This window comes from Nicotiana attenuata, chromosome 2 (genome assembly GCF_001879085.1).
Source record: "Nicotiana attenuata strain UT chromosome 2, NIATTr2, whole genome shotgun sequence".
NCBI lineage: Eukaryota > Viridiplantae > Streptophyta > Magnoliopsida > Solanales > Solanaceae > Nicotiana > Nicotiana attenuata.
The window spans coordinates 84,450,541-84,473,395 of record NC_031990.1 but is presented as its reverse complement, the minus strand read 5'-3'; the positions used below and the strand labels follow the sequence as shown (position 1 = coordinate 84,473,395).

The window sequence follows — 22,855 nt, the reverse complement described above, 5'->3', positions numbered from 1 at the left end:
AAAAACTTAAGGCTTTTCTTGTTATTTTTCAAGTTTAATTGTCAAAAACTTGCATGCATCTTGCCACCACATGCCATCAATTGGCATTATTTTGTTGTTTGAAGGACACATGGTCAAAATGAGACATTTGTCGAAAAGAAGCTTTGAAATACTGCCACATGTACTACGAGTGAAGAACTTCAAACCCGATCTATATGAAGTTTGCACTTCGACAACTTGAGACGCCAATTTTTGAAACTTTAGATGCATATGTATAAAGTGTATTCCAAAATTATATTGGATATATTAGCCCTTCGCCCACCAGATATTATAGCTTAGCAAAAACTATGAACTCCCTGCCGATATGTTGATAGCGACAACAAAAATAGTAGTAGTAACATTAATGATAATGAATTTTAAAATTGCATATATTATTGAAACAAGTAAAAAAGTGTTTCTGCTTCCAAAAAATATTTAATAAGATGAACAAGAAAATATGACACACGAATCAACCCTAATTTTATTTTTTCCAATATAGTGGACCTAGAAGCCTCTGCCCTTGCGGTTCATGGAAGTAAGAATGGTTAGTAAAGCCACTGTTACAAATCCTGCCAGCAGCAGACCACTGGCAATATAACCCCTCTCAATGGTATCTCCTCTTTTGATATCTTTGAATTCAAAACTGACGCCAAAACCCAAACCAATACTACTTGCCAAGAAAAAGGCTACCACCTGCCAATTTCATTCAGCACTTTGTAAAACTGTTAAGGCGACAATGAAAGCGTGAAAGTAATATTAAACATATGAAACACGTGTCATGTAATTGGGTTAGTGTAAAGCTTTTACGATGAAATAGAAGGATAATTTAACAAGTCAATTTTGAAGGGAAGATCTTCTGAAGAAGAAGACCTTATCTCCGTAGAAATCAAACATTGGCAGAAACTGGCCCCTAATCAATCTCTTCTCTTTGGCGGCATAATACATTGCGAAAGGCAGTTGAATCAATGAGTATAAAATTCCACCTGCTGCAGCAGCTAAGACATACCTGAAATAATTAATGGTGCAAAAATGGATTTTATTGTCGTACTAATTTTACATCCAAAAAAAAAAAATTTGAAAAACTAACCTGTAACTCTTGATACCGCGAAATTGGGTTTTGAGGCCGCCACTGATCATGCTGATCACGATAATTGCCAGGGAAGCAGCACAGAACAAGAGAGTAAAAATCCTAAGTGCAAGGATCGAGTTGATTATACCCCTTGATACTGCCATTCTTCCCCTTGGTTTTCCTCTTTCTTGGCTCCTACAAAACAATTCTCAAGTTCCAAGTGCTCATTAGGCATATCTCCAGCTGTTCCTTTTATACATTTACGGAACTTAATTATAAAAAATGACTCAGAAATTGATCGATATAGACAAAGACCTTGTGTCTGAATTATAGCTAGTTTAAGTTCATTGTAGCCGGACGAGAATCTCACAGCAGAACACAATCCTTTTCAGAGTTAAACTGCCGGTTTATTGCATTAAATGTAATGGTATAATATTTGAACACAATCCATGAAAATATCTGAACAAAGATAGGACGGTTTTCACGAGGAAATACAAAACACATATTCTACTTGTTGTTTCCTACATACTTCTATTGTTAGTAAAAAAAAAAAAATTTAAAATAAAGGAAAAGATAAACAGGAAAATGCATGGTAGACTTTGATTGCATCAGGGTTGTCCTTTATAAATAGACGACATTCCTTTGTATTTGCTACTACATTCGGCGCGATTTAAAATTTGCACATGAAGCAAGCCAATTGAACTGGTAAGACATAAATTTGATTTGAGGAATTTGTAAAGAGAAGGTAAAGCTTAGTTTCTTCTTATTAGATGAAATCGGAATGATATAATACAAAAGAGGGTCAAAGGCCATGATTGTTTTTACATTCAGACTGAGTAAACATACTGATTACCCTTAAAATTGGATAACAATTTAACTTAAAATGTGGTTTTAAGGATACGTGATTTCACCTAATACCAATTGATAAATGTAAAGAGTAATAATAGAAATTAACAATAACATAAAGCAAACCAGTGTTTGAACAAAATTCAACCATCGAGCTTGAATACCCTCGAACTAATTTGTACAAGAATAGTTAAAATATACCAAGCTGATGAACAAGGATATGAACTATATAAAAAGCGTTATATCGATTTGATATCTCAGAGTGTAAGGTGCTTACAAAATGATTAGGACCCTCTTTATAGAGTAGAGGAATTCTATCTATGGTGCAATTCTAATTACGGAAGTAAATCCTATGATTAGCCTAAACAACTTCCTTTGATTTGATCTGTTCCGAGATTCCTGCCACGATCTTCAACCGGTCGAGGATATCTCGCATTCTTGTTATTGTGCTTTGCTCGAAGTCTGCCCTGTTTGGTCTCGATCGCTGCCGGCCTTGATCTCGACAGGCACCTCGATTTTCGAACTCGGTACCTTGTTCTCATGTTTCAATCTGATCCACCACGAGGCTGACCCTCGATGCAACTCTTTGATCTCGATCAAATAGTAAAATTGGGTAGGCCCGATTTTAACCGTATACATATAGTCCCCTCGTTTCTTAGAATGTAATGAGAAGAAATGAATTGAGCCTTCGATTATGTACTTCGACTTGTCATAACGTCATCCTCATGATGTAAATGGTGGAAGTGATTGAAACGTCCCGCCGATACAGTTCCCTAAGTCATTAATGGGCGTCAGTTGATGGTCAGCCACCAGTGCCATTGAACCGTCATCTTCATCCTGTAAATGTGCTTTCCTTCTCTTTGCCAAACTTTACTCTTGATCTCTGCTCTAATCTTCAAGCTTTTTACATCCTTTAAGCTTTTCCATTCTGCATAACTTCTAGGTTTCGTTGTCAACCTTCCCTCAAAATGCCGAGCCTTATTCTCTTCTTCTTTTTTTAAACTTATACAAAAATGGCAAAGACGTCAAAAACTTTTCCCCAAAAGGAAAAAGCTTCTTCATCGCGGCAAGCCGATGATAAAACACCGGTGGAGCCACGCCCCGAGGAGTGTGTTCCCGGGGGGTGTGAACTTACTTCCGACTTCAAAGTCGAGAAAACTCGTCGGTCCCTGGTCGATGCGAGCCAATGTCGAGATAAATATGCTCGATAAATGAGCGTGATCTTGAGCAGGTGAAGAAAGACTGCCATTGGGAAGATAAAGAGGTGGTGATTCCGGCCCCCGAAGAAGACATTACTACTCATGTGAAAGGGTTTCTGAGTGTTTACACTTACCCTTTCACCACTACTAAAAAATCAGGTTTAGCGACGGACAAATTCTATAGCTAAACAGAAAAATCCGTCGCTAATCTCATTTAGCGACGGATTAGCAACGGAGTATCAATAAATTCTGTTAGCCATGAGCGTTTTAGCGACAGATTAGCGATGACGTTCGTAGCTAATTCCAATTTTTTTTGTAGTGCACGCTGGGCCCTGTCGATCCTGTCATCATAGAATTTTTGGCGCCAATACCAAATAACCCTAGGTCAGATCCTTCCCTCCTTTTGGCGGATTTTCATTCTGCTCTGATTCTTCGTGAGCAAAGTCGAAGGGATGTCTTTCACCCTCGACCATCTTATCAGGCTGTACAGCCCCCGTCTCTATCGAGGCGGGTTAATAAGGCTTCAGCGTCGGGCTACCAAGGTGTTGTTCTCAAGCATAGACGAGGACAAGGATCGAGGGCGGATGGGCTGGTTTGTTCGAGTGAAGACTTCCGACCTAATCCCGGCCGAGAAGATGCCATTTCCCCAGAAATGGAATATGATGCGTAAGTATAATCCCACCTATAGCTTTCATTTATTGTTTTGTTTCCTTTGCTTTTTCTCATCGATATCCCTTCCTATCATGTAGCGGTCTCTTGGATGCCCGGTGCAATTCCTAACCTTGAGAGCTGGGTTTGGGACCTGGCTTCGACCTTTTCGTACGCTGAGCGCTCATGGCGTGATTTGGCAAAGGGCCAATGGGAGGCATAAAATCATGGTAAGCCTTTTTTCACGTACTTGATGATTTTCGCTGAAATGTTTCTTTTCATACTCATTTGGTTTCCTTTCATACAGGCCTCAAAGAAAATGCTGTTATGAGGCCCCCATCCGGGGAGGAAGAAAATCCTCCCCAATCGTCTGCTCCAAAACAGAATAAAGTGTGGAAAAGGAAAGAGGCTTTGAACTCTACAAACCTGGATGAGCAAAAGTCTAAAAATAGGCGAATCCGCAAGGGGAATGTTATCCCTTTGTCGATGGATTCAGTCCTCAGGATACAAGATGAGCCTGAAGAGGGTGAACAAGAAGAAGAAAAAAAAGATGATTTAGGACTGGTAGCTCGTACTCGAGCTAGAACCGGGGCTAGGAAGGCTTTGGAGCCAATGGAGACCGATATTGACCGGTCTAAGCTCGATGAGGTTGAGGAGGATGCTTCGGCCCAAGTCCCCACGTAGAAAGGCTTTTGCCTGGGGGCGAAGTGGCCGTTGAAGAGGTAGTAGGTGCCGAGCCCGAGGCTCTTCGAGATGAAGCGAAAGCCCCAAGCGACCCACTTGGGGCAATTGAAATTTGAGATGCCCCGTCATTTCCTTCGTTTTCCGAGGAGACGATTCAGGAGGCCCGGAACATGAAGGCTCCTTCCATATAAGGAGCCCACTGAGGGGAGGACCTTTTCTGTGACTGCTTTACTGGGATCAACGACATCCCTGGCTCAGGCGACTTGGAGACGTTAAGGAAAGATTCGGGTGGAGCGCGGAGTCTCTTAAATGAGGCACAGTAGGCTCTTAATCGGGTAAGCTTTAATTCCCTTCGTCGATATCATACTTGTGTTTTTTCCCTTCTTTGTCTAATTCCTTTTCTTCTATATATGTAGGCCTTGGCGCTTTATCAAGAGGCATTCTCCAAATCTCGGGCGGAACTAAGTCGGTATGAGACCGACATTCAAAGGCTTACCGAGGAGAAGAATGCCTATGAACTTCTTAGTGGGCGAAAAGAAGAGGAAATTAAAGGCCTCCGAGCTGAACTGGCAGCGGCTCAGAAAGAACAGAATGAATTGACCGAGAAAGTAAATAAAGTTTTAGAAGCTCATGGCCTCAGTTCGGGATTGGCAGCTAACAATTTGATCTCATAGGGCCAGCAACTGCACGAGACGATTGGACAACTCCGTAGAGAGGTAGATGTGGTGAAGGCGAAAACCATAGCATGGAAGCAAAATATGGACCACCTTGCCTCAGAGAAAGAGACTGTTCAAGCTCAATTAACCTCGGCTGAAAACCAGCTCCATGCTATGAAAGAAAAGAACTTTGCACAAGCCAAGAAAATCGAGGAGCTCCAGGCTCGGTTGGTCACGGATCTTGTAGTGGCGAAATCCGAGGCTGAAAAGGCTAAGGCCGATGTTGAGGCAATCGCGACCGTTTACCGATCTGATGCCGAAGCCGCTCAAGCTCGAGCAAAGGAAGTCACTAATACTACTCAGACTCGAGCATACTGGGCCGCCCAGCTTGCCAAGTGTCAGTCTCGAAGAGAGACTCTTGAGGAGATTCGTGCTCGTGGCTTTAACCTTGCTGTCGAGATCGAGAATGCGAAGGAGCTTGAGGCTGAAGCTAGAACGTTGCTTTCTTCTGATGATGATGATTCCAGGAGCGTGAGTGGATCTGAGAGCGGAGGAGTTCCCAATGGCGAGGATGTAACTCCCGAGGAAAATTAGGCACTTAGGATTTTTCTTTTTTGAATTTTTGTGTAGGACCCTGATCAGTCCTTGTAAATATATTCATATGTATAAAAAATCTCTTTGCTTTTTGACTTGTCTTTATTTCAATTTCTACCTTGTGAAAAATCTGTTTCGTTCATGCCTTGTTCATGAGTACAAGTCTTAGGCAATTTGGTCGAAGTCAGACTAATGTAGTCTTTATAATCCAGTGAATACTTGTTCGAACTCGAAATAGGATGACCCTTAGGTTTTGGTTGAGTGAGGTTGACTTCTTGAACTCAAAAATGATATGGCCCTTAGGATCTTGAATTAGGCCGATATGGCCTTAAAAGAATGGCTTTTTTCCCTTTTCGGCTTATAAAGTTAATCATATAAAAATTTGTTGTGCCTTAGCACGAGATAAATTTGTACCCATTAGGGTTTTCGAGGGTTAGTGTTATCGAAACCCTTTGCTTCGTTATACCTTAGCATGAAATAAGCTTGTTCGGTAGTTCGAACAATTCGGTACCCCTTAGGGTTTTTGAGGGTTGATGTGATCGGAACCCTTTATAAATTTGCCGAGGGTAGCCTTTTAAACCGGTTTTATGAAAATATTTGAAGGCCTATTTTATTACGGAATTCGGACGTCTCCGAGCCGTGTAGGTTTGGTCGTAGCCTTTGACTTGGGATTTACCTCTTGGGCTTGTTTCCCGGTTATACTTCGAACTTGTTCGAAGTGTCAATCCCCGAGTGGTATGGCCGTGGCCTATAAAAACGAGGGTTGCCTTTTTAAGGTCTTATGATCTCGAGATTTTAGTAGTTTGATTACATTGATTTTTCAGACACCAGTCCCCGAGTACGGGGTAAGTTGTGCCCTTAAGCCTGTTTCCACAATAGACCAAAAGCAAGAAATTGTAAAGTAAAATTTTCTCTAAGGCATGAAATATTTGGCAAGGAAAAATACTTCTCTCAATAGATTATACATGCATACATGTTTGTCTTTTAGGGCTCGAGCAATATACACGGGCACGGTTCGTTTGGCCGTTTGGCCCTTACAAAGTTTTACCTATCGAGACCCTCTTGACACGAAGTACCTTCCTTATTACAAAGTTAACATTTGAGGGTGCTGCCCCCCAGAATTTGAGGTTGATGTAAGGAAGCCTCGGATATTGTCGTGACGGCACCAAGTTCTCCCTCCGTGAACTGTCGTGACGGCACCTAGTCTCTGCGACTAGGTAAGCCTAACAATTTGCGGAAAAATGAATTAAAGATACAAAACTAGCCAACTAACAGGTAAATTTAATAAAAGAGTTTAAAATGTCGCTCGACATATACAATAATAACACTCTCAAACTGAAACATAGGGCTCCCGAAACCCGGAATCTCATGAATCACAAGCGAATGAAATACATAGTGCTCTAACTCCGGAAGTCTAAACAAAAGAAAATACAAGAAGTCTATAACTGAAGGGAGAATAGAGAGGGACTTCTAGGTCTGCGGACGCGGCAGATATACCTCGAAGTCTGTGGATCGCCTCGCCCCACATATAGTATGGCTGAGCATTTTAACCTGGATCTGCACACGAAAAACATGTGCAGGAAAGGGCATGAGTACACCACAGCGGTACCCAGTAAGTGCAAAGCCTAACCTCGGTCGAGTAGTGACGAGATCGGGTCAGGGCCCTACTGGTTATATATAAAGATAAAACAGTATGAAATATGGCAGAGAAGATAATTGCTAATAGTCAATGAAATGAAATCATGGGAAGAGTATAACTCAGTACACAGATAAAAACAACAGGGGATCTCCCGGGATACCGTCCAGTAGTCCCAAACGTAAATGTACAGAAGATCTCCCGGGATACCGTCGCGTAGTCCAAATCGTAAATGTGCAGGGGGATTTCCGAAAATACCGTTCTGTAGTCCCAAAGTAAATATCCAGTACAGGGGGATGTCCCGTAGTCCCAAATATAAATGTGCAGGGGGGATCTCCCGGAATACCATTCCGTAGTCCCAAAGTAAATACACAACAGTCTCAACAGGAAAATCTACAGTTCTATTCAAGTTCGTATCAAAAGTAGGAAATTTCTACTTTAAACATGCTACACAAAATCCAAGTGAGCAATTAAAGCAGATAAGGCAGTTAAGTCACATAAGCATGCTTTCCTAAGCTAAACAGGAGGCTTCACATACCAGCATTTGCTCAATTAAAGAAAAACATAGATATTTACTTAATGAAAACGGGGGTTTTTCAACAATTAGCACATTTACGCACTCGTCACCTCACGTACACGGCATTCATATAACAACAGTACCAATATCCTAAGAGGAGTTTCCCCCACACAAGGTTAGGCAAGCCACTTACCTCGAACCAAGCCCAAAATCAATCTGATATCACGCTCTTGCCACGAGTATCCAACTCCGAGTGGCCCAGATCTAATAAAATCAATTACATAACGTAAATAAAACTACAAGCAACTAGTTTAACTAATTACTTCAAAGTTAAGGTAAGAAAATAGGAAAACGCCCAAAAATCCTCCCCGGGCCCACGTCTCGAAATCGGGTAAAAGTCACAAATTATGAACATACATTCACTCACGAGTCTAACCATACCAAATTAACTCAAATCTAATACCAAAATCACGATCAAAATCTCAAAATTCGGCCTAAGAACTTTCCTCAATTTTCCATAATTTTTCACCCCAACTCCGAAATTAAATGATGAATTCATGTTTAGATTAATGGGATATAATCAAAAAGGAGTTAGGAATCATTACCCACAAACTTCCTCCGAAAATCTCTCCAAATTACGCCTTCTACGGAGCTCTCAATCAATTTTTGAAGTTGTGAACTCAAACCCTCATTTTGAACTTTAAATTTTGCCCAGTTATGACCTTCATCGCGAACGCGACCACCACCTCGCGTTCGCGTAGAACAAAACTCATCTGCTCATTTTTCCTCTTTCGCAAACGCGAGCTCCTTCTCGCGAACGCGAAGCTTCTGCTGCTAGAGCCTTCGTGAACGCGACTCTTCCTACGTGAACGTGATGAGTAAACTCCCAGGGTCCCAGCTGCTCCAACTTCCCTACGCAAACGTGATGCCCCTCACGCGTTCACGATACACTGGAGTCCAAACCTTGGCGAACGCGTCCCCAGACTGGCGAACGCGAAGAGCATTTTCTCCTCCTGTCCAACTCCTCTTCGCGAACGTAGGATCATCTTCGCGAATGCGAAGAACAAATCTTCTGCAATAAAACACCAGCAAAATCTGCCATCTTCTTAAGTCCAAAAATGACCCGTTGAGCATCCGAAACACACCTGAGGTCCCCGAAACCTCAACCAAGCATACCAACCAATCCTAAAACATCATACAAACTTAGTCGAGCCCTCAAATCACATCAAACAACGCTAAAACCACAAATCACCCTCTAATCTAAACCTGGTGAACTTGAAATCTAAAAATTCTACAGCCGATGTCGAAACCAACCAAACCACGTCCCATTGACCCCAAATTTTGCACACAAGTCATATTCAACACTAATGACCTATTCAAACTTTCGAAATTGGATTCCAACCCCAATATCAAAAATTCCACTACCGGCCCGAAACTCCAAAAATTCAACTTTCGCCATTTCAAGCCTAAATAAGCTACGTACCTCCAAAACGCAATCTGGACATGCCCCTAAGCCCGAAATCACCCAACGGAGCTAATGGAATTGACGAAATTCCATTCCGGAGCCGTCTTTACACTACTCCGACTACGGTCCAAATTATAAGACTTAAACTCTCATTTAGGGACTAAGTGTCCCAAAACACTCCGAAACTCAAGATGAACCATCCCGGCAAACCACAGTAGCAGAAAAGGACACGGGGAAAGCACTTAATAGGGGATCGAGGCGTTAATTCTCAAAACAACCGCTGGGTCGTTACATCCTCCCCCTCTTAAAACAATTATTCGTCCTCGAACGAGCATAGAGACATACCTGAAGTGGTGAAACAATGAGGGTAACGGCTGTACATATCCTGCTCGGTCTCCCAAGTCGCCTCCTCGACCGGCTGACCCCGCCACTGAACCTTTACTGATGCAATATTCTTTGACCTCAGCTTTTGAATCTGCATGTCCAATATAGCCACTGGCTCCTCTACATAAAATAGATCCTTGTCCCCCTGGACTGAACTGAAATCCAACACGTGAGACGGATCGCCAAAATACCTCCGGAGCATCGAAACATGAAATACCGGATGAACTCCTGCCAAGCTGGGAGGTAAGGCGAGCTCACAAGCAACCTCTCCAACACACCGCAACATCTCAAAGGGACCAATAAACCTTGGGCTCAACTTGCCCTTCTTCCCAATATCATAACGCCCTTCATAAGCAAAACCCGAAGCAAGACCCGCTCTCGAACAATAAATGAAACATCGCGAACTTTCCGCTCCGCATAACTCGTCTGTCTAGACTAGGCTGTGCGGAGTCTATCCTGAATCACCTTAACCTTCTCTAAAGCATCCTGAACCAAGTCTGTGCCCAATAATCTAGCCTCGCCGGCTCGAACCAACCCATCGAGGATCTACATCGCCTACCATACAGAGCCTCTGTATACAGCTAAAATCGGAGAGCCCGATTTTACGATCACTGTGTCTTGCCGTAGCTTCACCTTGAAGGCCTAGGGCACAGCTCGAGGTTCGACCTCGAGGGTTCTTTATGTCCGACCTCGGGGCAGCACAAATTGATGGTTATCATGGATAAGCGGGAAGTTACCTAGGCACGTGGTCAAAGCTGAAAACACCTGCAAGAATAGTACCAGTCTATGCCAGACTACTAAGTAGCTGTACCAGCTACGTTTCTTTGTTATAAATGCATATGTACTTTATTGGGATTCTCCCTCCTAAATAAAGGGGACCCTTGTTTTTTCTTGAGGAGGAGATTATTGAATACAAGAACAAGAACATTCTCTGCTCTCTAACTTAAACATATTCTCCCTTGATTCTATTACTTACATTTGTTGCTTACATTTACTATGTTTCATTAATTGTTCTTCATTTATTACTCATTATTGATCATAAAGAGCCCTCATCAAGGCCCTTAGAATTGTTAGCCCTTCATCGGCCATTCACAACCTGACGCTTAGCTCGACTTCGAGGCCCTGCATAGGCCAGCTCGAGGCCCCAATGCTCAGCCACTCGATTTGCTTGACACGCTACCTTCAAGCTCTTATCTTACTTTCTAGTCTCATGCTTAGTATCTACTACCTAACAACTAGCATAAAAATAAATCACGTATTTTTAGAACCATAAAATCAAATCTAATTGTAATTATCGTTTTCAAGGTAAACAGTTTGGCGCCCACCGTGGGGCTAAAAATAATAGTGATTGTTTTCTTGCTCGTTTACTACATAACGCAAGTTATCTTTCACTCTTTTTCTTGTCCAAGAATCTTTGATTTTAGGTCAAAATATCTAACTCAATGAATGCACATGAAAACAACGGTCGTGAGGACCATGGAGAGAATGGTATAGCTGTTCCAGGTATTGGTGTACCACCACGAAACCGTGAGGATGCACCAGAACCAATTCCCGTGGATGTGGTCTCACGCCCAACGAAACCGTGGTCAAACGGATAAAAGTTTCCGCTACAACGGAAGGGCAAATCCGGCTTCGCATATTTGAGGACGTCCTCGCGTTTACCGAAGAGGATTTCGAGACCCTGTCTCATCCGCATAACGATGCCTGGTAATTTCGTTTCTCTTGAATAACATTCAGATTAAACGTATACTCGTGGATCCAGGTAGCTCGGCCAACGTAATCACGTCGAAGATGGTAGAACATCTCGTACTGCTCGATCAGATTATACCCACCTCCCGAGTCCTCAACGGCTTCAACATGGCCGGCGAAGCAACGAAGGGGGAGATCACCCTCCCGGTCAATATGTCCGGTGCAGTTCAAGATGCCAAATTCCATGTCATTGAAGGTGACATGAGGTACAACACATTGCTTGGTAGGCCGTGGATACAACATGAGGGAAGTACCGTCGACTCTGTATCTGATAATGAAGTTTTCAACAAAAGATGGTATAAGACAGTATGCGGAGAACAACATGCGGTGAAGGAAATGTTCGCGGTTCACTGGGAGGCACCAAATTCTATACACTCCACCTCGAAGAGCTGGAAGGCAAACAGACCCCTGGGGACGATGGAGAAGATTTCCTCGCTCCCCGAACCTTCGTTTCCCCCGAAGAATCGGATGCAACGAAGTCGACTATTGAAGAACTAGAGCAAGTTATTTTGATCGAACATCTCCCTAATCGGAAGGTATACCTGGGAACGGGGTTGACCCCCGAACTCAGGAAAAAAAATCATTCAATTTCTTATTAATAACATCGATTGCTTTGCTTGGTCCCATTTAGATATGACAGGGACCCACCAGAAATGACCACACATCGACTGAGTGTCGACCCCAGTTTCAAACCGGTGAAGCAAAAAAGGAGACCCCAGTCCGAGATAAAGCACGCATTCATCAAGGACGAGGTAACAAAACTCCTCAAAATAGGGTCTATTAGGGAGGTAAAATATCCCGAATGGCTGCCCAATGTGGTGGTAGTTCCCAAAAAGGGGAATAAGCTAAGAATGTGCATAGATTATAAACACTTAGATAGAGCGTGCCCCAAGGATTCATTCCCGTTGCCCAACATCGATCGCTTGATCGATGCCACGACCGGCCATGAGACCCTCACCTTTCTCGATGCCTACTCGGGGTACAATCAAATTCAGGTGAACCCCGAGAAGAGAGAAAAAACTTCATTCATCATGAAGTGCACGTACTGCTACAATGTGATGCCCTTCGGGATAAAAAATGCGGGAGCCACATACCAACGCCTAGTTAATAAAATGTTCGAACATTAAATAGGCAAATCCATGGAAGTTTATATTGATGACATGCTAGTTAAGTCCCTGCGCGCAAAGGACCATTTGACTCAATTGCAGGAGACATTCGACATCCTCAGAAGCTACAACATGAAACTCAATCCCGAGAAATGTGCCTTCGAAGTGGGTTCGGGAAAATTCTTAGGCTTCATGGTGTCAAACAGGGGAATCGAGATCAACCCTGACAAAATCAAAGCCATCGAAGAAATCACGGTGGTAAACAATGTGAAGGTCGTGCAACGGCTGACCAGGCGGATAGTAGCCTTGGGCCGATTCATATCAAGGTCATCAGACATGAGTCATCATTTGTTCTCCTTACTCAAAAAGAAAAACAACTTCAAATGGACTCCGGAATGCCAACGTGCCTTAGAGGAGTTGAAGCGATATCTGACAAGCCTGCCTTTACTCCACACCCCAAAGGAGGATGAAACGTTTATTTGTACCTGGCCGTATCCGAGAAAGCGGTAAGTGGTGTGCTAGTTCGAGAAGAACAAGGTACATAATTCCCCGTTTATTATGTAAGTCGGACCCTGGGAGATGCCGAAACCAGGTTTCCACACCTAGAAAAATTAGCTCTTGCATTAATAAGCGCATCTCGAAAATTGAAACCTTACTTTTAATGCTATCATATATGTGTTTTTACACATATCCTCTTCGAAGAATATTGCATAAGCCCGAATTATCGGGCCGACTGGCCAAATGGGCCATCGATCTCGGGGGATATGATATCGAGTATCAACCCTGAACGGCATCAAGTCCCAGATTCTGGCGGATTTCGTGGCCGACATTACTAAAAACAGGCACATCTTCCGGGGTATGGACCCTGTCCACTGACGGCATCTCGAACGTGAGAGAGTCTGGGCTCGGCATAGTCCTGAAGCCGCCTACGGGTGGCATAATCAGGCAATCTATAAAAACTGCAAAGATGACTAACAACGAAGGCGAGTATGAGGCTATGATTGCAGGTCTGGAATTGGCCAAAGGCCTAGGAGCTGAAATCATCGAAGCGAAATGTGATTCCCTCCTAGTAGTAAATCAGCTAAATGGGAGCTTCGAGGTTCGAGAAGACGAGATGGAAAGATACTTAGACAAAATTCAAGTCGCATTGCACCACTTCAAGGAATAGACTCCTATCCACATACCTCGAGAACAAAACAGCAAGGCTGATGCCCTCGCAAACCTGGGATCATCTGTCGAGGAAGATGACATACTCTTAGGGGCTGTTATTCAACTGTCCAAATCAGTGATCGAAGAAGGTCATGCGAAAATCAACTCCACTAGCCTGGCATGTGATTGGAGAAATAAATATATCAATTATTTGGAAAGTGGAAAGCTACCCGCGGACCCAAAAGAGTCGAGGGCCCTGCGAACCAAAGCAGCCCGATTCTCACTCGATGAAAACAGAACTCTATAAAGAAGAACCTTTGATGGGCCCCTAGCAGTATGTCTGGGTCCGGGGGACACAGATTATGTGCTCCGAGAAATCCACGAGGGTACCTGCAGAAATCAGTCCGGTGCCGATTCCTTAGTCCGAAAAGTGATCAGAACAGGCTACTATTGGGACAGCATGGAAAGGGACACCAAATAATTATCCGTAAGTGTGACAAATGCCAGAGATTTTCCCCAATGATTTACCAACCCAGTGAACAGCTACATTCGGTCTTGTCGCTGCGGCATGGACATCGTCGGACCTCTACCAACGACACCAGGTAAAGCTAGACTTATTTTATTTATGACTGACTACTTCTCAGAATGGGTGGAAGCGCAGGCCTTCGAGAAGATAAGAGAAAAAGAAGTCATTAACTTCATCTAGGACCATATCATGTGCCGATTCGGGATCCCTTCTGAGATAACATGTGATAACGGGAAGCAGTCCATCGGAAGCAAAGTAACACAGTTCCTCGAGGATCACAAAAACAAAAGAATCCCGTCGACACCCTACCACCCGTGTGAAAACGGTCAGGCCGAGTCCACAAACAAGACTATCATTCAAAACTTAAAAAAGAAGTTAGAAAGTGCAAAGGGAAAATGGAGAGAAATATTACCCAAAGTGCTATGGGCATATAATCCAAAATCAAGCACAGGAGAAACGACTTCCTCTCTGGTATATGCCGTCGAGGCTTTGATACTGGTCGAGGTCGGAGAGCCAAGCACCAGATTCTGACACACCACCGAGAGCTCAAACAACGAGGCCATGACTGCGGCTCTCAAACTTTTGGATGAAAAGCGAGAAGCTTCGCTGGTCCGAATGGCCGCCCAAAAACAAAGGATCGAAAGGTACTATAATAGGAGAACAAATCTCCGACATTTCGGAGTCGGGGAATTGGTCCTAAGGAAAGTCACCCTAAACACTCAAAACCCTAATGAAGGAAAGCTAGGCCAGAACTGGGAAGGACCGTACCGCGTCCTCGGAGTGATCGGAAAAGGGTCCTACAAGCTCGGTGCCATGGAAGGCGAATAGCTTCCAAGCAATTGGAACATATCAATGCTCAAACGCTACTACTTCTAAGGTGTCCGATGGAAGACGCCGAAACATCCCCCGACTCAAAAACCTTGGGTTTTAAAGCATGCATTGCACTCTTTTCCTTCGTATCGGATTTTATCCCAAGAAGGGTTTTACCGGCAACGTTTTTAATGAGGCAACATCTATATGCTACCTAAGTAGAACTTAACAAGTATTCAAGGCTTCTCTTCAATCAACCTCAAATACTGGGGGGTATCCCCCCGGCAGATCACCTCCTCGGAGAAGCCAATATGAGCCAAAAAGGGTCTCGACAGGAAAATGATGTATCGAGCCAAACGGTCGAACGAACCGTGTCCGCATAGAATAATCGAGCCCTTGACAACGAAAACATGTATACTTGTGCCAAGTAATCAAAGAATACTTTTTCTTCCGTCAAATCGCTTTGCGCTTCAAAAAGAAGTATGCTATTTTTACAAGAAACGGCTCTAGAGCCAGGAATTTCCCGAACACCCGGGGACTGACGTCAAAAACTCGAAGCCATATGACCTCCGGGTCGGAAACTTCAAACTTGTAAGCCCTCAATGAGGCAACACCAAGTTTACAAAGAACGGCTCCAGAGCCAAAAAAAATTTCGATGTCTCGGGGACTGTCGCCGACTGTCACTCCATCGAATTGTCGAAAACTCGAGGCAATAAGACCCCATGCGGGCAACCTCGAGCTCATAAGACCTTCATAAGGCAATACCAAACCTATAAGACCTCAAGTAAGGCATGTCAAAATTTGTAAGACCTTACAAAGGCATAATCCCGATCTTAAAGTTAAGGCTATATATTCGAAATTGTAAGACCCCTAAAAAGGCATACCCTCGATATAAACGTCGAAACTACTTCACTCGGGGACTGAAAGGCTACGACCAAACACAATGGCTACGGTCACAAGGCTCCGACCAAACCAACGCGACTCGGGGACGCTCGACCGTCGCTATTAAATCATAGGCCTTCAAATTACTTCAAAATACTTCAAAAAGAACCGGTTAATCAGGATACCCTCGGCATAAGCAAAAGAGCTTCGATCAGATCAGCTCCAAACAACAGGCTTCGAAACAATTCAGCCATCGAGCAAAACCTCTCGAGGTGCTCATTTATCGCTGTATAACGGCTCACAATCGAGGTTCTTATCAAACCGTCGAAGAGTCAGGCGAACACAAAAACTTCAAAAAGTCTTTAACGAGGGAAAAATAAAACCTATATTAGAGCTCGTACCGACCCAAAGCATAAGAGCCGAAGCGCTAGCCTACATTAAAGGTCGTACCAACCAATGCGTAAGAGTCTAAGTGCCATCCTACATTAGAGGTCGTACCGACCCAACGCGTAAGAGCCCAGACACCAGCCTACATTAGAGGTCGTACCGACCCAACGCGTAAGAGCTTAAGAGTCAGCATAAAATTCAAAAACTTAAGGGTCAATGAGCTCGAGTCGAAATCCGACTCGAAGATTGAGCCCGAAACAGTTAACTAAAAAACGTCTAAGGGCAAATGCATAAGAGCCTACGAGCCAGCCCAACAAGACTCAGGGCCGATTTGTAAACCTAAGGGTTTTACCTCGAACGTATAAATTCAAAAGAAAGAAAGACATACACAAGCAAAGGAAAAATTCATTAAAGATGAAGCCGAAAGACTTCCCTTTATACGTATATATGAAAAAATACAAAGCTCCATTTACAATGTTTTCTAAGAGAATTATACGTAGAATCAGAAAAGAAAGGCCTCGTCTACGTTCCCCTCAGGGACTGTGGCCCGTCGACCTCTTCCTCATTATCTTTGGCATCGGACAAGAGAAACTTGCCGTCATATTCATCCGCCTTTGCCTGCTTTATCTCTTCCGAGAGATCGAAGCCCCTAGCGTAGATCTCCTCGAGGGTTTCCCTCCGAGATTTGCACCGAGCATATTCATTGCTTCTACTCTCTCGATCGAAAGCCCCTCTCAGCTCATCTCGAGCGTCAGCAGCGTCTTTTAAATAGACGACCACTTTCTTATCAGCCTTAGCTCGAATCTCTTCAGCTTCAGCCCGGGCGTCCATGACCTCAGCCTTCATCTTCAAAAGGTCGGACTCGATCCTTGCAATCCTACTCATCTGGACCAAGATGTTTTTACGAGCATTCCAGAATTGCACCTTGAGGGCAGAAGCCTTGGCCAAAGCATTCTTCTTGGCCGCAACTTGGGCATCAGCCTGAGCTTTTAGCTCATCACACTCACACTTGGCCTGACCAACTTCGCCCCAAAGGCGTACCAGGTCCTCCGACTTTCTCTGCAACTGAAGTGTCAAAATATTAATCTCAGAGGGTAGAAGAAGAAACATGCACCCCCTCGAAACAGAGGTTACCTATCCCTCAAGGTAGCTTTCGTAGTTCCGGCTCCGACTTGCCTCGTACCGTAGGTATACCAACTTCTCTGCCCTTTTGTCACAAAGAAGCCTGAGGGATTTCTCCCCGCCCAAGGCTTTTCGCAACCTGGCTTCACGGCGAAGCAGCTTGGACTTAAGCTTGTCAAAGGCCTATGAAAAAGGAGCTCAACAAGAAAATGAAAGTGCAAAGCTGAAGCAACAATACAATCGACCAAAACTCACCACAGAACAGAGCCGCTGAGCCTTCTCAAAAGTTGAGCGCACATCTACTGGCCTGGTCTCATCAGCCCCAGTAGAACCGCTCCCAATAGGAATGTGATCGTTTGAGACTTCGCTTGAGTTAGGCGGCCCCTGGCCTCGAACGTCCCTCGAAGTACCTTCGACGGGAGAAGAAGACGGCGGCAGAAAATCCATGTCCCTCGAAGTACCTTCGACAGAAAAAGAAGACAACGGCAAAGGAGGAACCATTTTTACGAGGCCAGAAGCCTCGGGTACTGCAGGCTCAGCTGATACATCTTCTCTGAGCATCCGGGATGGACTTGTCTCGCTATGAGCACCTTCGCCCTTCAAGGGTTCCTTCCGTTTGTTATTATTCCTCGGTCCCAAAGACGACGATCCTTCCTCCTCTTCGAGGGGGCACGGTCTTATCTCAGAAAATTCCCCCAATGCCTACAATGATGGAGTTAGCACAAATAAAAGAAAGTACCTTTCAAAGAAAACAAACTACACGGCACGTACCGGGTGTTTTGCCTCCCATCTACCCTTGGACAGATCTCGCCACTTACGCTCATCATAGGTCGAGCGGGCTGCCAGCTTCCAAGACCAATCCGTAAGGTCGGGGACCTCGTATGGCATCCACAGGATTGCTGCAAAAAAGAAAAGGAAAGCGTCTTTACAGAATCCGCCTCCACCATGAGCAAAAATGATAAAAACACAAGTGTACCACTTACGTGTGAAATTCCATTTCTCAGAAAATGGCAGGAACTCCACGAGGATAATATCAACAGTCCGTACTCGGACGAATCAACTCATCCACCCTCGGTCCCCATCTTCTTCATCATCGACAACAAAGGGCCTGGTAGATCGACATCGTAAAGTAATCAGACCTCGGTGATGAAAGGGCCGGTACAGTCTGATGAGATGGCTAAGAGTGAACTCGAGCCCGGCTTCCCCGCAAAGAACCTCATCATCAATACTATCCTCCGGAACAACGGGTGAACCTGTGCCAGGGTAGCCCGATATCTTCGACAGACGTCGAGCACGACTCTGTCGAGAGGGCCCAACGCAAAGGGGTGCGTGTATACATTCAAAAACCCCTCTACATGAGGCATGATGCTCTCTTCCAGGGAAGGTACCTACAGTACCACCTTTTCTGCCCATCCGTAGTCTCTCCTCACTGCCTCGAGGTGTCCCTCTCTTATTGACGAAATGAACCTCGATGCATACTCCCAATAGCCCTGAACATTGGGAGGTCTCCCTAACATAGAGTCCCTCCTCGAGACAACACCTCTCGGGGTTAGCTCACCGGACGCCGGCAGTGTACCACCAACCGAGCGGGAAGCAGAGGTGGAACTCTCCTCTTCTTGGTGAACAGTTTTGGGCGTGGCAGCCATAATTGTGGTGGAACAAGAGAAGGGAAACGAGAACTTAAGAGAAACCTTCGAATTAAATTGGTGAAAGAGGTGACGCAAGAAATTCAAGAGTTCAAGACTGTTTCTTATCATTTTCATTCTAAGAAACGGGGGGACTATCTGTATACGGCTAAAATTGGAGAGCCCAATTTTACAATCATTGTGTCTTGCCGTAGCGTCACCTTGAAGGACCGGGGCACAGCTCGAGGTTCGACCTCGAGGGTTCTTTATATCCGACCTCGGGGCAACACAAATCGATTGTTATCATGGATAAGCGGGAAGTTCCCTAGGCACGTCGTCAAAGCTGACAACACCTGCAAGAATTGTACCAGTCTATACCAGACTACTAAGTAGTTTTACCAGCTACGTTTCTTTGTAATAAATGCATATGTACTATATGTGAGCACCTAATTTTTTCCCTATATGTAATACTCCTATAAAATTCCAAGAAAATAGATTTTTGTTAATTATTTGCCATTTTAGGAAATTTTTTTTTAGAATTTTCTTAATTATTTGCATTTTTCTGTGCATGTTTAATTTATTTAAATCATGAAAAAAATACCAAAAAAAATCATGCATTTGCATTTAGGATTTGTTTTACATTTTTAGAATTAATCAGTAATTATTTGTTTTATAGAAATTTGAAAAATCACAGAAATAGCTTATTTTTTACAATTTTTGTCTTTAATTTTTAGCTTATTGATTTTTTAGAATTAATTAATTTTTATAATTTTTATAATTAATTAGTGTAATTTCATATTTTTAGATAATATAGGATTTTTAATTAAAAAAAGAAAAAAGAAAAACAAAGAAAAAAGGAAAATAAAAAGAGAATTTGAAAGATGGGGTTTTAATTCAAATTTGGGTTGTTCTTTTATCAAAAGTCTGGCCCAAACCACTCATAGCCAAACCCATGACCCGAACCGACCCAACTCATTAACCCATTACCCATTTTCCTAAAAAGACCTAGGGATACACATTAAATAGATCAACAAACTTAAGAGATCACCAGATATTTGGAGATCCCTCACCCTGAGAAAAGACAGAGCAGCGACGCTCCATTAAAAGAAGGAGACGGAAACCAGACCCTCCGATCAGCTCCCTTCTTCCTCCACAGACCCCAAGGACCAGCGCCACTCTCCATCAGCTGGTCCAAAAACGAGGAACACCCCCTTTATCTTCTTCTTCACCCCAAAGAGGAAATTTTCTTTTAGCTTTGTCTCAGTCGATTTCCGGAAAAAAAAGAATAATCATAAAAGATAAAAAAGAAAATGAGGAGAACTTTGTTTCTGTTTTGATTTTTTAACTCATGGAATTCGAGTGAGAATTGTCGGGTTTGAAGTTGGCTGATATCCGAGATTTCACAAGTTGTTTCACTTAGCCGATACTCTGTGTAACCTCTGGGATTTTCGAGTTTAGATTGAGATATTAAAGGACTGTTGTTGCTGAAATCGCTGTTGCTGCTTTGTTAAGCTCGGATTCATCTTCGTCTCCATATCCTTACTTGGCTCATTGTGTACTATTTGTCGGCTATTCAGGTACTGATTTTCACCTCAAATCATGTGACCACTATACATATCTCATAGCATTATAAAATCTGCCTCCATTTCGTTCATCTATAGGTTTGATTAATACTCCTTCACTGTTTAACTATAAGTTCGGATGGAATGTTTGAAGTGAAGCCAATATGAACTGGGCTTTTGATTGGTAAAAATTAGTATGTGAATGGTTGCTATTTGTATATGTTCCCCAAAATTCGGCTAGCTAATTTTATCTACCATTTGATCTAAGCATGTTGTCAGTTCAATGTTATATGCAAATGGGTTTATGATGATTCATGTTGACACGCTTCTCTCTGATTAATTTTGTTATTATTTTTCCATATATCTTGATTTTAAGTTGGTGCTCATGATTGAATAATTTTAATAATTCAGTTTTATGCTGAAATGAACCTAGAATTGTCAGTTAATTTTGGTTACAAGAACATGAGTTGATTGATTCAGAGGCATTTATTTTCTTTTGTTCACTGTTGCTAAAAATGAATTTGGCCTTAGTGGTAGATGTAACACCGTAAAAGATTAGGTCTTTAGTTTGTTTGCAACTGGGTTGGGCCTCTTGAAATGATAATTAAAGTAAGAAGGTTAGGCTTAAGACATTTGTTGGACTTCTGTTTTAATTGGACTGTAGGTCGAAATTTTTTTAAAGCAGCTAAGGCCCATGGGTATAATTCAGGCGTCCCTTTTTCATAGATAAGGATTAATATAACTCACCTTTCCATAACTCAATCATACACTTTATCCACAATAATTCCATAACTTATGGCCCTCAAAAGTAGTTCAAACATCCTTTGAAATTAGAATCGAGGTGTGCCATTAGTTGAATTTTTCATGGCCCTCGCAAACTTGAAAGTGCGTAGTTGCTTTAGGCGCGCTATTTAAATTAATTTCCTTAAACTCGGGTGTGCATTTCATGTGACCCAACTCCAATTCTCAACAACGTTAAATAAAATGTGTCGTGGATCGCGGGTGCATTTCATGTGACGTGGTTCAAGGCGTGTTTTAAATAACGTTGAATCTTCCCTAAAATAATTAAAAAGCAGTTTAATAAGTTAAAATGTACTATAGGCTAAAACATGTACTAAATTCAGATAATAGGCCAATTATAATAGTTTAAAGCGACCGTGCTAGAACCACAGAATCCGAGGGTGCCTAACACCTTCCCTCGGGTTAACAAAATTCCTTATTCAGAATTTCTGGTTCGCAGACTTCAAAAGGAAAGTCGAAATTTTCCTCGATTTGGGATTTAAAATAAATCGATGACTTGGGACACCAATTAAACTATCCCAAGTGGCGACTCTGAATTGAATAAATAATCTCATTTTGAATAATGTCACGTAAAGTGGAAAAACTCCCTTATATCCCCCTCGGGTCGGGTGTAAAAAGGAGGTGTGACACTATATTAGGATTCCCCCTCCTATATAAAGGGGGCCCTTGTTATTTCTTGAGGAGGATATTATTGAATAAAAGAACAAAAACATTCTCTGCTCTTTAACTTAAGTATATTCTCTCTTGATTCCATTACTTACATTTATTGCTTACATTTACTATGTTTCATTAATTGTTCTTCATTTATTACTCATTATTGATCATAAAGAGCCCTCATCAAGGCCCTTAGAATTGTTAGGCCTTCATCGGCCGTTCACAGCCTAACGCTTAGCTCGACCTCGAGGCCTTGCATAGGCCAGCTCGAGGCCGCGATCCTCAGCCACTCGGTTTGCTTGACACGCTACCTTCAAGCTCTTATCTTACTTTCTAGTCTCACGCTTAGCATCTACTGCGTAACAACTAGCATAAAAATAAATCACGTATTTTTAGAATCATAAAATCAAATCTAATTGTAATTACCATTTTCAAGGTAAACAACCTTATACGGTGCCATCTGAATGCTGGACTGATAACTATTGTTGTAGGAAAACTCCGCAAGTGGCAAGAACTGATCCCAAGAACCTCCAAACTCCATCACACACGCACGGAGCATATCCCCAAAAATCTGAATAGTGCGCTCGGACTGTCCGTCTGTCTGGGGGTGAAATGTTGTGCTCAACTCCATCCGAGTACCTAACTCATGATGTACGGCCCTCCAGAGCCGTGATGTGAACTGAGTACCTCTATCTGAAATGATAGAAACTGGAATACCATGCAAGCGAACAATCTCCCGGATATAAATCTCAGCCAACCTCACTGA

The 22,855-nt window shown here is 43.0% G+C and overlaps 1 protein-coding gene and 1 long non-coding RNA gene across 2 annotated transcripts; one reads left to right on the top strand and one right to left on the bottom strand.

Annotated features, from left to right (window-relative positions):
* On the bottom strand, positions 523–1,251 carry LOC109221684 (CASP-like protein 4D1). Its single transcript, XM_019386153.1, has 3 exons — positions 1,106–1,251; positions 889–1,024; positions 523–711 (listed from the first exon to the last, which is right to left on the bottom strand). Exons 1-3 carry the CDS (start codon positions 1,249–1,251, stop codon positions 523–525), a joined length of 471 nt encoding a protein of 156 aa, XP_019241698.1.
* LOC109223063 lies at positions 20,123–20,995 on the top strand. The gene is made up of 2 exons (XR_002067517.1): positions 20,123–20,649; positions 20,734–20,995. It is a non-coding gene; the product is annotated as an uncharacterized LOC109223063 (long non-coding RNA).